We start from the raw sequence: 13,330 nt of genomic DNA, 5'->3' as shown, positions 1-13,330 counted from the left end.
CGAGCCCGCTGTCAAAGAATTACACAATAACCCCTTACCAATTGCCTGGAAGTGGAATTTTACGAGCCCGAGCCTGTTATCAGACGAATATATCATCCAAGCCTGTCAACTGCCTGGAAACGTAAACTTACGAACCTGACATATTATCATAAGTTACGTAATATATTCACATCTCTATTTGTAACTGCCACGATCACTGTTTATCTCTTTGAATTAAATTTCATCATTATTTTTATTTCATTGTAAACAAATCGTTAATTGTTTTTCATTTATAGTAACTAGTAAATTCTGGGGCCTCATTCTACATATATCTTTATGCATAGTCGAGTAGCTCTTTACTCACTTGAGACCATGACAGATATGATATGACGATATGATAGAAGGGCCATCGACTTACCAACAACCACTGTGAAAATGGAGTGTGACCGACTAGACTGTTCATTCATCTGTGTTGATCCCGTATGTCTGGCTGCTGAACCAGCCTCCAGGAAGGACATCACTTCATCCAGGGTACAACATTCCACCTCTCGGGCACCCACAATTACTGGAAGAAAAAAAAAATTACATCATAAATGACCAATTGAGTTTCTATAATTAGCGTTCACCAAGCTTATATTCATCTGCTATATAATAAATAAATTTACGCCCCCTGCTGGTGTCTGCTTCTGTTTATTTTTTCAAACCATTAAGACAGAACTTGATGAGGGGGTGAGGGAAGGGGGAGCTTTTTTCAAGTTTTTTAAAATATGAAAATGATTTCCTTTCATCACAGAATAAAATACCATTTACAGATGTTCCTACGGTTATTGGACGAATGGATGGCAAGAAATTGAAATCGGCTTCAAAATAATATGGAGGAAATTGACTTATAGCTGAATTCTACCCTGTAATTAATTATGACACATATTGTATGTCCATAGATCCCTTATTGAAAGATCACAGGGAAAAGCTTACACTAAAAATTTTTTTTTTAAATCTAATATCATGAGTTAAAACAATTAGAACCTAAAAGCTATTTTCTTTCTTTAAATTCCAAAACAGCAAACATATAATCTGAATCTGAATTTTACTTGAAGTCGACTCAATTCTGAGTATTTGTATTGGAGGGCGGACAGAGTTGTTGAGTGTGACAGCCATTGAAGGTGTTTCGGCTGAAAATTTTTGATAATCTTCGTTTGAATGTTTCTAAATCTGTTGTTTTCACACATGATTCGGGGAAGAGCGTTCCAGTCTTTGATAGTGTGGGGTGCAAATGAATGTTTGAAGATGTTTGAATTTGTAGATTGGTGTTTTTGTGTTTTGAAACAGTTTTCTTTATAGAGACAACTGGCATCAAGTAAAAAATAAAATAAGAGTGTTGACCACTTAAGCTTCTTGCCCAGTATAGAAGGAATAAAATTAATGTCACCAAACTTTCTGTTATTGTTCTTAGACAGCCACTTGGATGATTAGCTCTCATAAAATCATACCAATAAGACTATAAACGTTAAAGGTTACATACACTTTTGAGAGTTGGTAAGTTTAATCAGACTGGCGGATGTTGTGAGCATTTTGCTTAAATGCAGAGCATCAATAAGAAATGTTGAACACTAAAGCCACCTTTTATCCCCTCTGTAATGACAAATCGAGAATATGACTCACCAGTGTTACCCTTGCTGTCCTCCCTGACATGTAAATCCTTTGGTGACGTTTCTAAATCTAACAAGTCCCGCAACTCCTCCATGTAAATCTCAATATAAGATACCGCCACAGTGTATGTTTTGTGAGGATTTTCCTAGAATGCAGAAAAAACAAAACAATTAAACAAAATGGCTCTAGATTTGTCATACTTTTCAATATTTCCTCTCCTGTATTCCATGCATAAAAGAAAATTAAAACGTAAACATTTCTCAAAGAGTTTAAAAAATAAAAAAAATAAAAATTTAATTTAAAAAATCAAAATGCATGGTTTCATTTAAAAAAAATTTTCTTAGAAATCTACAGACAGTTGATTTGGGTATAACAAGCCCTTTACCCACACGATTTGTTGACACCATAATTTTTTTTTTTTTTTTTAAAAGCTTTTGCACACTGTTCTTGACTTTCTAATCAGGTGTACAAGGTTGGCTCATTGATCTGTCTTTATTGTTTAAATTCTGTGTGGTTTTAAACTGCTTACCCCATCACAGAATGCTTTGGGAAGTAGGTGCTTTTGTTGTGTAGTCTTTGAACTATTGTAATACTTTGGTGCACACAAAATTGTTTTATGCAAAGTAAAGTTGCCATTTTGTTTTGAATGCCAACAAAGCCTTTTTGTTCAAAAGTAAGTAACAATTGCTGCGCATCATTAAAAACTGAAACAATTAAAAATTTGATAGATTATTCACGTCTATAGATCAAATAGTAATCAAGTTATAAGAGTTTATTTTGGACGAATCATTTCGAATAACCCTGTATTATTATCATTATTATTATTGTTATTATTATTATTATTATTATTATTATTATTATTATTATTATCATTATTATGATCATCATTATTACCATAAGTATCATCATCATCGTCACCATTATTATTATTATTATTATTATTTTTGCAATATCATTATAATCATTCTTCTTCCTGTAATTATAGATTTATTTTACAAACCTTCATAATTTGAAACATATTATGTATGGCCCTTGGAATAATTCCATAGTCGTCCTCAATAAGGGTTGTAATGTCTCCACCTCCGATGGTGAATGTTTTCCCGGATCCCTGAAAAAAACAAAGAGTTGTTTTTTAAATTGGCAAATTAAAAAAAGACATCTAATTCTATCATAAATTAAAGAGAAATTATAAACAATTTCTAGATAAATGACATTCACAGCTCTATGAAATGCTAAATTAACTAGTGCTTTAAAAAAGACATTCAAATTCATAAAATTAATAATGGTATACAATCTATTAATCCGTAATAAGCATAGCATGATATTTTGTCTTGCTTTAGTTTTCTCCCATTAAAAATTAAAAACAATTTAAAAAAAAAAAATCAAAGATAGCTACGTATTCAGTGAATCTATCATGACATGAGTAATTTTCAAAAAACCTAGAAAACCGTGATGAGTTCAATTTCCAATAAACTTTGGACATTGTTTTTATTGTTTTTAAGGGTTTTACGGCGCTTGCAACACATTTAGGTTATATCAGCGCCAGTAAAAAGGAAGAAAATGGGATGGTAAAAAGTTCTAGAATTACAATTAAAGCACCCAAGAAAAAGTAAGACAAAGGGGAACTGAGAACAAATAGGGATCAGATACTTTGGACACACAAACACCACACATCACAGACTGGCATTTACTAAGTCATTAAAGAATGTCATCCTATAATAAATGTATATATAAATATATGAAAATGAACTAGTACCGTTTGTCCATAAGCAAAAACTGTGGCATTGTATCCATCAAACAGACTGTGCACAAGAGGCTGAACACACAAGTTGTAAATCTCATCCTGTTGAGAAACATGATTGATCAGAAAATGACAGAGATGTTGAAAAGTGTCTCGCCAACTCCCTCTTGAAAATATAAAAACAGTTGACAAATGTAATAACATAGATGATGGCACAATTTTGACAATACATAATTTCTATAAATCATCAAAGAATAAACAATTAGTCGAGAAACAAAATATTATGCAAAATAAAATCTCTTTATGCTAAAAACAATCATTTTCTTTTAAAAAAAAAATTTAAAAATAGAAGTCATTTTGAAGACAGAAAAATTTGCAACAATGTATTTGTATCTGTAAATAATATAATCAGCGCTGGTGGTGACAAAAAGGGAAAAAGGAGGAAAATTATGAAAGGTTTTCTTTACGTCACATGTTTACTTCACTAACCCCCACTTTTAGAGCCATTGAAATGATAAAACTACTCTAGCTATCTTCTGGATAGTGGGGAAACTGCACCAGTTTATTCCACCACACATCAAATCTCTCAAAGTAAGAAAATTTGATTGAGGAAAATGGGTTTTTTTATTGGAGGAAATTCCTCCTCTGACACAAAAATCGCGGATTTCCACGGATCACTGGAAAACCATCAGCACTGTATAATGAAATATATTAATGAAATTAATTTCATAAGGTTTAAAGACACCACAATAATCATTTAATAATATCAAGCAGCTATGACACTTGTCTTTGGAATGGAAGGTCCAGGGTTCGAGTCCTTGGAAAAGGCTTTTTACTCACATTCTCTCACCATACTCAGCTGTGAAATTAGTAACTGGCCTATAAGTGTCGTCTCTGTAAGAAAAAAATGTAATATCGCCTAACAGGGAACATGTATTGTCCGACATGTAAATGTTGCTGTTGACCAGAGATCCCCATAAACCGCTTGAGCATATTTAGTGGATGTTGCTCTATATAAATGGGGGTCCCAATAGCACTCGTTTCACATAGGGAAAGGGACCAAGATCGATCCTGGGTGCAGTCAAGATTTTTTTCTGACCCCTCTGTTCACCCAGCAGTGATTGGGTAGCTGGGTCTGTTAAATCTTGTGGAAAGTACTTTGTGATAAACTAACATCCTATGCAAAGGGTAGCAAGCAATTGCTATTTTCCGTTTCAAGCTATAGAAACTGGGATAAACTCTGGCTCGATGGGCCTCATGACTCTAAAGGACTGAAAAAAAAAAAGAATTCAGGACAGAGAAAAAATAATACACAGCTAGAATTGAAAATCTTTTTGTTTTGCAGGTGGACAACTCTGATATAATATGGAACCATACCTGTGAAGACTTTGACCAAAAAACATGATCAAATGTAAATGGACGATCAGATCCAAGAATCAACTGATTTGGATTGCCAGCTGACCTAACACAATTTTGTTCTCCACCAAGCTTTTCCTTGGGCAGCAAAGGGCGAACCTGGCACATTTAGAATAAAACAGGAAATTGTGTCAGAACAAAGTAGATAGGTCAATGTTTTTAAGATAAAATGTATTACTATGTATTTTTATGCACTATGTGTTAAAACCTATGTCGGTCACAGGCTTCTGTTAGCCTGACTACATTATCTATGAAACATTTTTTAAATGCCGACAATAAATAAATATTTGATTTGAATGTAGAAAAAAAAGAGAAAAAAAGAAAAAAAAAGCCAACCCAAAGCTTTTGCTTATAAATTTGGCTTGAGCGATAAAATAAATTTGATAATAATATCATTTTTTGTAAAAATAATTTAAAAAAATATGAGTTAACACATGGGATCTTAAAAGTAATAAAAAAGTGATTATTAAGCAATTATATTAGCACTATTGGTTCAAACATACAATAATTTTGCTGACCTTTGGATTTTTTTCAAATCTGAAAATCAGAAATAGGAATAAAAACGATTTATCTACATTGAGCCCAACTTAATATGACTTACCCTTACTGCAACTTTCACATTAACTTCTTGCATGCCTTATAACATCCAGTTTATCTTGAAAGAAATAAAAGAACTTGGTAAAGTAACAATTTACATACAAAAATACAGATTGAGAGTGGGGCAAGATGTTAAATTCCTTGCCCGAACAAGAATTTTGATTTTCCAATTTCTGATTATTTAACACTCAATTATACCATATTTTATCCACGATGATAGATGTACTAAATTTACTTTCATTTAAACATAAACGACACCAAACTAGAGGGTAATTCCTCCTGAAGAAAACAAGACAGACATATCATTAAAATCCATCCATAAAACTAAAACAAACAAAAAATCTATGGCATCTTTATGTGAGAGTCATCTCTCAAAAGTCCTAAAAATCGGATCACAGACACTGGGCCATTTATCAGCCCACTCCTGGAGTGCCAAATGGACGTTTACCACAAAGTATCTTCTAGTTCTAGCCTATCACTACCTATCACTCACTAGAGACAATTACGATGCAAACACAATAGCTAAGAAATGTCATAACTTTTGGGATTAATCAGTAACATTTTTAAAAAAATGAGTCGCAGTTGATGAAATGGGTGTTGGGGAGTCAGGGGAACTTTGGAAACAACCCAACACCAATTGTCGACAATCCAAGCAATAATAATGAACCACAACTAGAGTCCAGCCGAATCAGAGCAGAGGGGTTGGCGTCTATAACAACGATATTGTAACAACCTTTACTAAGAGGAAGAAGATGCCTATGTCATTAAAATTAACTGTGCCTTTTATTGTGGTTTGTAACTTATCAAGAGAGAAGGACAAAACCAATAAAATAAGCGTTAAGTAGAGTAATTTTATTTTTTCACCTGATTGCTAATGTACCTATGCGTTAACATAGTTGACATTCCCAATCATATACCGGAAGTGACATTTATCATGGTTATAGTCATTATACACCCCGAATTGAATGTATAATATAATAAATTAAGCAAATAAAAATATACATATTAATAAATATGGAAGATGTTATTAAAATTAATATTTTTTTATTCAGGGCAACAGTAATAAATAGAGTGTTATGGTGTTCTTTTTGGAAAAGTTGTGATTGTAAAATCAATTAAGCAGTAATTTTATTTCAAACTGAAAGGCTGAAGGAACAGTAGAAATGAGCAGAAAATGTTTGGACGTTTGAACAGTCTCCATGAAACGCCTTTTATTTAATATCTTCCAAATCTTTTTTTTGCAATATGAAATGAAATAAAGACCAAAGCCAATTGATTTAACTCGGATAATTTTATCTCCTTCAAAGTTATTTCTAATTTTTTACATTTTCGTCCTTGACCTCATGACCTTACCGATTGTGTACAAGTTTCAAAATGGATTTTAGTTGACTTATTGAAATCCTTTGGTTTATTTATGTGATAATTCTTATATTTGGGTGTGTATAAATGAAACAATCTCACAAGATATAATTTTTCAAAATTATTGACAGATTATATGAAGTTTTAGGGTTCAGTTTCGTAAAACTCGTAGTTATGTACGTATGCAATGTCGAACTAAAACTGTTTTGTATGGGCAAGTGAGACGAAGAGAAGAGTAAGAGTCTTGAGAAGGAATGCAGTATCTAGTTGAAAGTTGTGACTTACTTAACCACATTTGATCATGGTTTTATGTTGTTAAAATGTAAATTCATCTTGATTTTAACTGCGATCTGAAAATTCACAAGCAACGCTTTCCTACCATTAGAAACGAGCCATGTCTTTATCAGGTGAGGCTGTCTTGTACGCAGCCAGCCCATCTGACAAAGCTGCCCAAGAGAACGCAAGGAGAGAAAGACGACGTCGAAAGATTGTCAAAGAGCTATTTGACACGGAGAAGACTTACTTGCAACATTTAGAAATTGTGAGCAAGGTGAGTGAGTGTCTCTTTCAGTTTACGTACGGCACAATTACAAATTGATGAGAACAATGTCAATGACTTGGTGGACGCGGACTTCCAATTAATAAATTAATGGTCCAAAGACGAAGTCTCTGACGAGCGGAGTAATTTTTCTACCACATACATTGGCTTGTTTTTTGTTTTTTTTTGGTTATTTATGATGTAGACTGCAGATGGGGAGTCTTTCCACAAGTTCCTAGCAGTGATGGGCAGAAGTGCCATTGGAAAAAAAAAATACAAAAAAGACCCCTCCCCCCTCCCGAATCCCTATTACTATCCTTTATCTTGATATATGATAATAATAATAATATAAAATAATATAATAATAATAATAATAATAATAATTAATAATAGTAATAATGATAATAATAATAATAATAATAATAATAATAATAATAATAATAATAGTTATAAATTTAAATAAAAAAGCGAAGCCATTGCTACTAGTACTAGGAACATGTGAAAAAACAGCCGTGTAGATGATTAGCATATCTACTAATATAAATGCTTTTATATTGGTAGGTATTATATAAAATCTTTTTATGGATAGGAGATCTAAACATGTTTTTATTTGTTCATTTATTGTTGCTTTTAAATATGAATTTGTCAGACTTATATTGATGATTATTCTTCATTTCAGTTCTTCGAGTTTCCTTTGCGATTTGCTTGTATTGTACCTGAAGAGGTTTACACATGCCTGTTCAGCAACTTGGAGCAAATTCATGATGTGAATGTAACTCTTCTTGATCAGATGGAGCAGTCAACAATAGGGCAAGCATTTTGCCAACTTGGTCCTTTCCTCAAACTCTACTCAACTTATGCAAATAATCATCAGTTTGCTCTGCGCACAATGCAGGTTGGTATTGCATACCTTGTTCAATAACAATGATAAAATGAAATTATACATTCTTCTGTAAGAGTAAGAGTGGGGATTCTGATAATTCAATTGGTAGAGCACTCCCTTCACATGCAAAGGGACTGAGATTAATCCGAGTGCAGTCAAAAAAAATATTTTTGAACCCCCCCCATCCCCCCTGTCCACTCAGCAGAGGTAGCTGAGTCTATTAGATCTGGTGGAAAGTACTTTGTGATAGACTGGTACCCTATTCAAAGCGTAGCAAGTAATTGCTATTGTCTGTTTCACGCTGTAAAAACCTGGATAAACTCATGCTCCATGGACTTAATGGCTCTGAAGGACTACTTTTTCTTCAAAAGTGAAGTTGTGAACCAAGGCATCCTCAGACTTGCCGATTATCCGTTTCTCCAGGACTGTCCTGGATTTATGATTACAAAAAAGTTTTTAAAATTGAAATTCCTTTTGCCAATTTTATTTATTTGCCTTCATCTCCTCCAATTTCTTCTTCTGCTTTACCCATGAACTAAAGTGGGCATTTTTTTAGTTTACTATACATCCTGTTTAAATCGCTTCTTCATGATATTTGTCGGTAACTAGTTTAGTATTATTCCATGACCATTGAGGCAAGTTTTGGAATGGAAGTTTCGATATCCCTGCAGTTTTTTTTTTTTTGTTTATTTATTTATGTTTCCACATTTAGGAATGGCAAAACAAGAGTCCTGATTTCGCAAATTTTGTCACCAAACAGGAGGATAGACCAGAAGTGAAAGGTCTGAAGTTGAATGCCTTACTGATCATGCCAGTGCAAAGAATACCCAGGTATGGTGCACTTGCTCTTTGTGATGATTGAGAGATGCTCGCTATATGTCTTTTTATTTATCTATTTATTGTGAGAGAATAAGAAAAAGATTTTTCACATTGTCTGAAAATGCTGGTCCTAATGTAATTTATTTTCTCACCATTTTTAAAAGTTTTAATCAATTTTAAGTTCTTATGATATTCATAATTTTGACAATTCTGAAGTGACCATATCTTTTTATTTATTCATTTTTTGGTTATTAATCGATTGATCAATTTATTTACCTGTCTATGTTTTAGATTTATATACAGTGGAACCTCCTGATTACGACACCTCCGAATAGCGACAACCTACTGATAACGACATTGACCTGTGGTCCCGATTTTTTTTCTATTTAAGATTAGTAAAGAAAACCTCCAAATAACAACTTACTTTTTGATAAAACCGAATAACGACATCATTTTGGCGATTTTCGGCAGTTTTCGTAGATATCTGATACTAAAAATACCCAGTATGAGTACTAAAAGTTTATAAAAACGATTCCTGCTTTAACCAATGAGAACGCAGCTTTTGAAACCAATGAGAACGCAGCTTTTTTTGACGAATCTTGGCTGATATGCATTAATAAAAACCAAGGTATAAATGTAAGTGTAAGCAAGTAAACACAAAATCTTGGAAAATGTGATATTATGTGATAGAAGTAGTAGTAGTAGTAGTAGAAGTAGTAATAATAATAATAGTAGTAGTAGTAGCAGTAGTAGAAGTAGTAGTGGAAGTAGTAATAATAATAATAGTAGTAGTAGTAGCAGTAGTGTTTTTGTGGGAGGAGGAGGAATTTTATTTAACTCGCAGCGTCCGAATTACCTGTTTTTGTTTGTTTTAAAGGGTTTTACAGCGCTTGTGACACATCTATGTCATATCAGTGCCAGTAAAAAGGAAGAAAATTGGATAGTAAAAAAAAATTCTAGATTTACAATTGAAATAAGAAAAAGTAAGACAAAGGGGAATGGTTTAAATAGGGAACAGATGTAGATTCCAGGAGCACACTATCAGTGTACTCAGTTCAGATCACCTAAAAGTCTCATCCAGACACACGCACAAGAACCCTCTAAGAGGAATACACTTCAATGTTTTGTTTGTTTTGTCAATGTTAATAAAAACATCCCCCGGGCCTTACCACGCCCACTTTGTCCGCCATCTTGGAAACTCTAAAAAAACGACACCTCCGGATAATGACATAAAAACTCGGTCCCGTGGCATGTCGTTATCAGGAGGTTCCACTGTATTTATTTATATTTTATTTATTATTTATTAATTAATTTTTTCATTCCTTTTTTTTTTAATAGAAAAATTGAATGATGATTTTTTCATTGAGTTATTCATTCGTTGGTCTCTAATCACAAGGTACAAGCTTCTCCTTGAGGACCTTCTGGAAAACACACCAGTAGAACATCACGACTATGAGAAATTAAAAGGTTTGATTTGTGAAAAAAAGAAAATGTCATGTTTATTTTTCATCAAGGTATGGTTTAATCTTGGATTTGTGTGGCCAAGCAATTGGGCAAAACAACTGTTTGCTGCATTGGAAACCCAGCAGTTTTAGATTAAACCCACATTAAGAAAACAATCTTTTTCACGTTATTTTGCCCTTTTTATATTTGCTAATGTTATACTATAAAATAAATAACAACCCTCCCATTTTTACAGGCTTTTGAAGAAAGGAAAAGAAATACTTGTTGAAGTGAGTTGGGAGAGTTGAGATGATAGCTTTACAGTAAGCTTTAATCAACAAGAAACATCACTAGTATGACATTGAGTACAACGTCTGGAACAACACAGAAATAAAGAACAGTTAGATACAACAACATATCTGGCCCCCTCGGAAATATGCAAAAAAATATCCAAAATTATGCGGGGGAAATTGCAAATTATGCAAAACAAGAAAAAAGTAATAAATCGCTGTTTAAATTTTTCCATGGCTTTATTTACATTTAACCAATTCAAAATTAAAGAACTACAACGCAAATTCAAAACAACTTAATTTTTTGTTGTAGCACAGAAAAGCTAGATGTCGCAGAGACGTTGTGCTAAGACTCCTGCGCCTGTCTGACAATATCAGATTGTAAACAGAAAAGCTGTGCTCAGCATCAGCGCTGTTGATCGTGGTGTATATGTACCACTTGGCACAAGCAGCCAAAGCGGACACTTCATCAGAAATGGACTGCCAAAAATGTGGCGCTCCACTAGAACCTCACTCCATCCAGGTGTGTATTGGTGTTACCAATACTACATACAAATGTATTTGTAGGATCTCCTGACTTAAACAATCTACAGTGAAAGATTGTTAAACTGAAATTGGTTAACCCAAGAAGAAATTTAGCATCTATGTTTTGCTATTAAACACCCCAACCTCCCCCCCCCCCCCCCCCCAAAAAAAAAAAAAAAATTACAACAAAAAAAACAAAAACATAGTCAATAGTCCCTTCCATTTCGGATCACCAGTGTTTTACTCCATATCTATCATAGTAATGTTTAGCTGGTTAGCGGGAGAAAGGCAGTGATCGCTTGGTTTTGGTTAGATCTCAAGAAGACAAATCAAATCGTACACTTGGAATTGGAATAGCCTCCCTTTAAAGTTAAAGGGAAGTCACTGTCACGTATTTGGGAACATCGTCGGACTTTTTCGGTTTCATTTTTCTTCATACAATGGTCATAAATTCACGCTAAAAACCATATTTTGCATAATTATGCGGTAAAAGGTGAATTATGCGGCCGCATTGCGGTATGTGGCAAATTATGCGGCCACACTGCGGCCGCATCGGTCGCGTTTTCCTGGGGGGCCAGATATATGACATAACGTAATGTGGACTGAAACTAATATATACAACACTTGTGTTGTCTTAAACTTGCATAAAATGATTTTTTAAAACCAAATATCGGAAACTGACCTAGCAGATTATTTTTTTTACACGATTTGAATGAGATATGCACCAATTTTTTAATGGGTAAGTTGATAAGCAATAGTCTCCAAAAAAGATATATTTATATATGGATACTGAGAGTAATGAATTTTTTTTTTTAAATGGTATGTTTATCTTACCCTAATGGCAGAAAGTTGTACTGATCATTTTTATACTTTGTCCATCAATTTGCTGCCAGAAGAAGCTGTAGTCATTAAACCCATGGAACTGGAGTGTATCCCAGTTTCGTGAAATGGACAATAGCAATTGCTTGCTACCTTTTGGATAGGATGCTAGTCTATTGCAAAGTACTTTCCACCAGATCTCACAGACCCAGCTACCCAATCACGTCTACACCAGGGATCCATCTTGGTCCCTTTTTTGTGTGAAGTGAGTGCTCTACCAACTAAGCTATCAGGTTCCGGCCACAAAAGAGGCTGGTGTATACTCTGAAATCATAGCAAATTTGCTATACCTGTTCTCTCCTGTTCTAAGTTAAGGTCCCCCTAGAAGAAGAGCAAATACTGACTTCTACACTTGAAAGATAATTTGGAGATGATATTCATCCCCCCTCTCCCCTTTCCATTTAGAAAAAAGTTCTTAAAGAAAGTCATCAACGACCCTCTTATTGTGTAATGTATAGTTGTTTTTTTTTGTTGTTTTTTTTTTTGGTATTATTTATTTATTTATTTTTTTTGTTGCTTTTTTCTCCAAATCAGTCATTTCACCAAAAACAAAGTCCAAAATACATATTGGCATTGAGATATTCCTGCTCCTTCTATTTAAAACATCAGCAAAGATTAGAAAAGACCTCATCATTTTACTTGTCATATTTTTGTTTTTGTTTACTTATAATTTCAGAAGCAACAGAAAAAATTGGTGACATTGCCCATCACATTAATGAATACATTCGTCAGAATGAGAATTTTATGAAGATGCTTTCAATACAGAGAAGTTTCTATAACTCTGCCCCAAATCTTCTGGTGCCAGGACGGCAATTTATCAAAGAAGGTTTACTGAAAAAGGTACCCAAACTTTTTTTTCATTTTATTTCCATTAATAAATGGCATTTATACATTGCGATGATAAACAAACTTTTGAAGGTTACTAGACAGGCTCTAGATTAGAGCCCTCTGGCAAAAGATAGATTTGGAGATTAAAGAGGTGATCACAGGACAGGGGAAATGAAGAAGGCAGAATTGTCATGGTTTGAACTGCAGGGTTGCCAACTCTCACTTGTAATTTATGGTAATATGGTGACAATATGAAAAATACGAACATCTTTGAAAATAATGAACTATTTGTCAAGCTGCCATTTTCTTTATATTAGTATGACGTTAAGAGTATTTGTATTGGCTTTGAACACCGTGAAAAGTGTTAAATTTTACTCATGAAA

At 33.6% G+C, this 13,330-nt stretch overlaps 2 protein-coding genes across 4 annotated transcripts in view; one reads left to right on the top strand and one right to left on the bottom strand.

Moving 5' to 3' along the window:
- LOC144978831 (kinesin-like protein KIF27) overlaps positions 1-6,297 on the bottom strand; it is a gene marked incomplete in the record, with an annotated part of 35,243 nt that extends 28,946 nt beyond the window's left edge. Inside the window, 6 exon segments of one of the 2 annotated variants that reach the window (XM_078925378.1) lie at positions 1,642-1,774; positions 2,630-2,737; positions 3,386-3,472; positions 4,748-4,885; positions 5,388-5,441; positions 6,248-6,297. In XM_078925378.1, coding sequence (XP_078781504.1) covers positions 1,642-1,774; positions 2,630-2,737; positions 3,386-3,472; positions 4,748-4,885; positions 5,388-5,420 — 499 coding nt within the window. 2 annotated transcript variants of the gene reach the window in all.
- Positions 6,298-6,714: 417 nt separating this feature from the next.
- The window catches only part of LOC144978830 (uncharacterized), a 15,745-nt gene continuing 9,129 nt past the window's right edge, over positions 6,715-13,330 (top strand). The window contains exons 1-5 of one of the 2 annotated variants that reach the window (XM_078925377.1): positions 6,715-7,292; positions 7,960-8,175; positions 8,924-8,994; positions 10,379-10,449; positions 12,796-12,959. In XM_078925377.1, the coding sequence (XP_078781503.1) occupies positions 7,137-7,292; positions 7,960-8,175; positions 8,924-8,994; positions 10,379-10,449; positions 12,796-12,959 (678 nt within the window). In that variant the 5' untranslated portion in view covers positions 6,715-7,136. Of the gene's footprint in view, positions 7,293-7,959; positions 8,176-8,875; positions 8,995-10,378; positions 10,450-12,795; positions 12,960-13,330 lie in introns of both variants that reach the window. The other variant, XM_078925376.1, reaches the window with a different exon arrangement.

The sequence above is a fragment of the Berghia stephanieae genome, chromosome 8 (genome assembly GCF_034508935.2).
Source record: "Berghia stephanieae isolate SIO BIC M18660-M18661 chromosome 8, UCSD_Bste_1.3, whole genome shotgun sequence".
Lineage (NCBI taxonomy): Eukaryota > Metazoa > Mollusca > Gastropoda > Nudibranchia > Aeolidiidae > Berghia > Berghia stephanieae.
The sequence above is the reverse complement of the archived record's forward strand: the minus strand, read 5'-3'. Positions and strand labels throughout refer to the sequence as shown.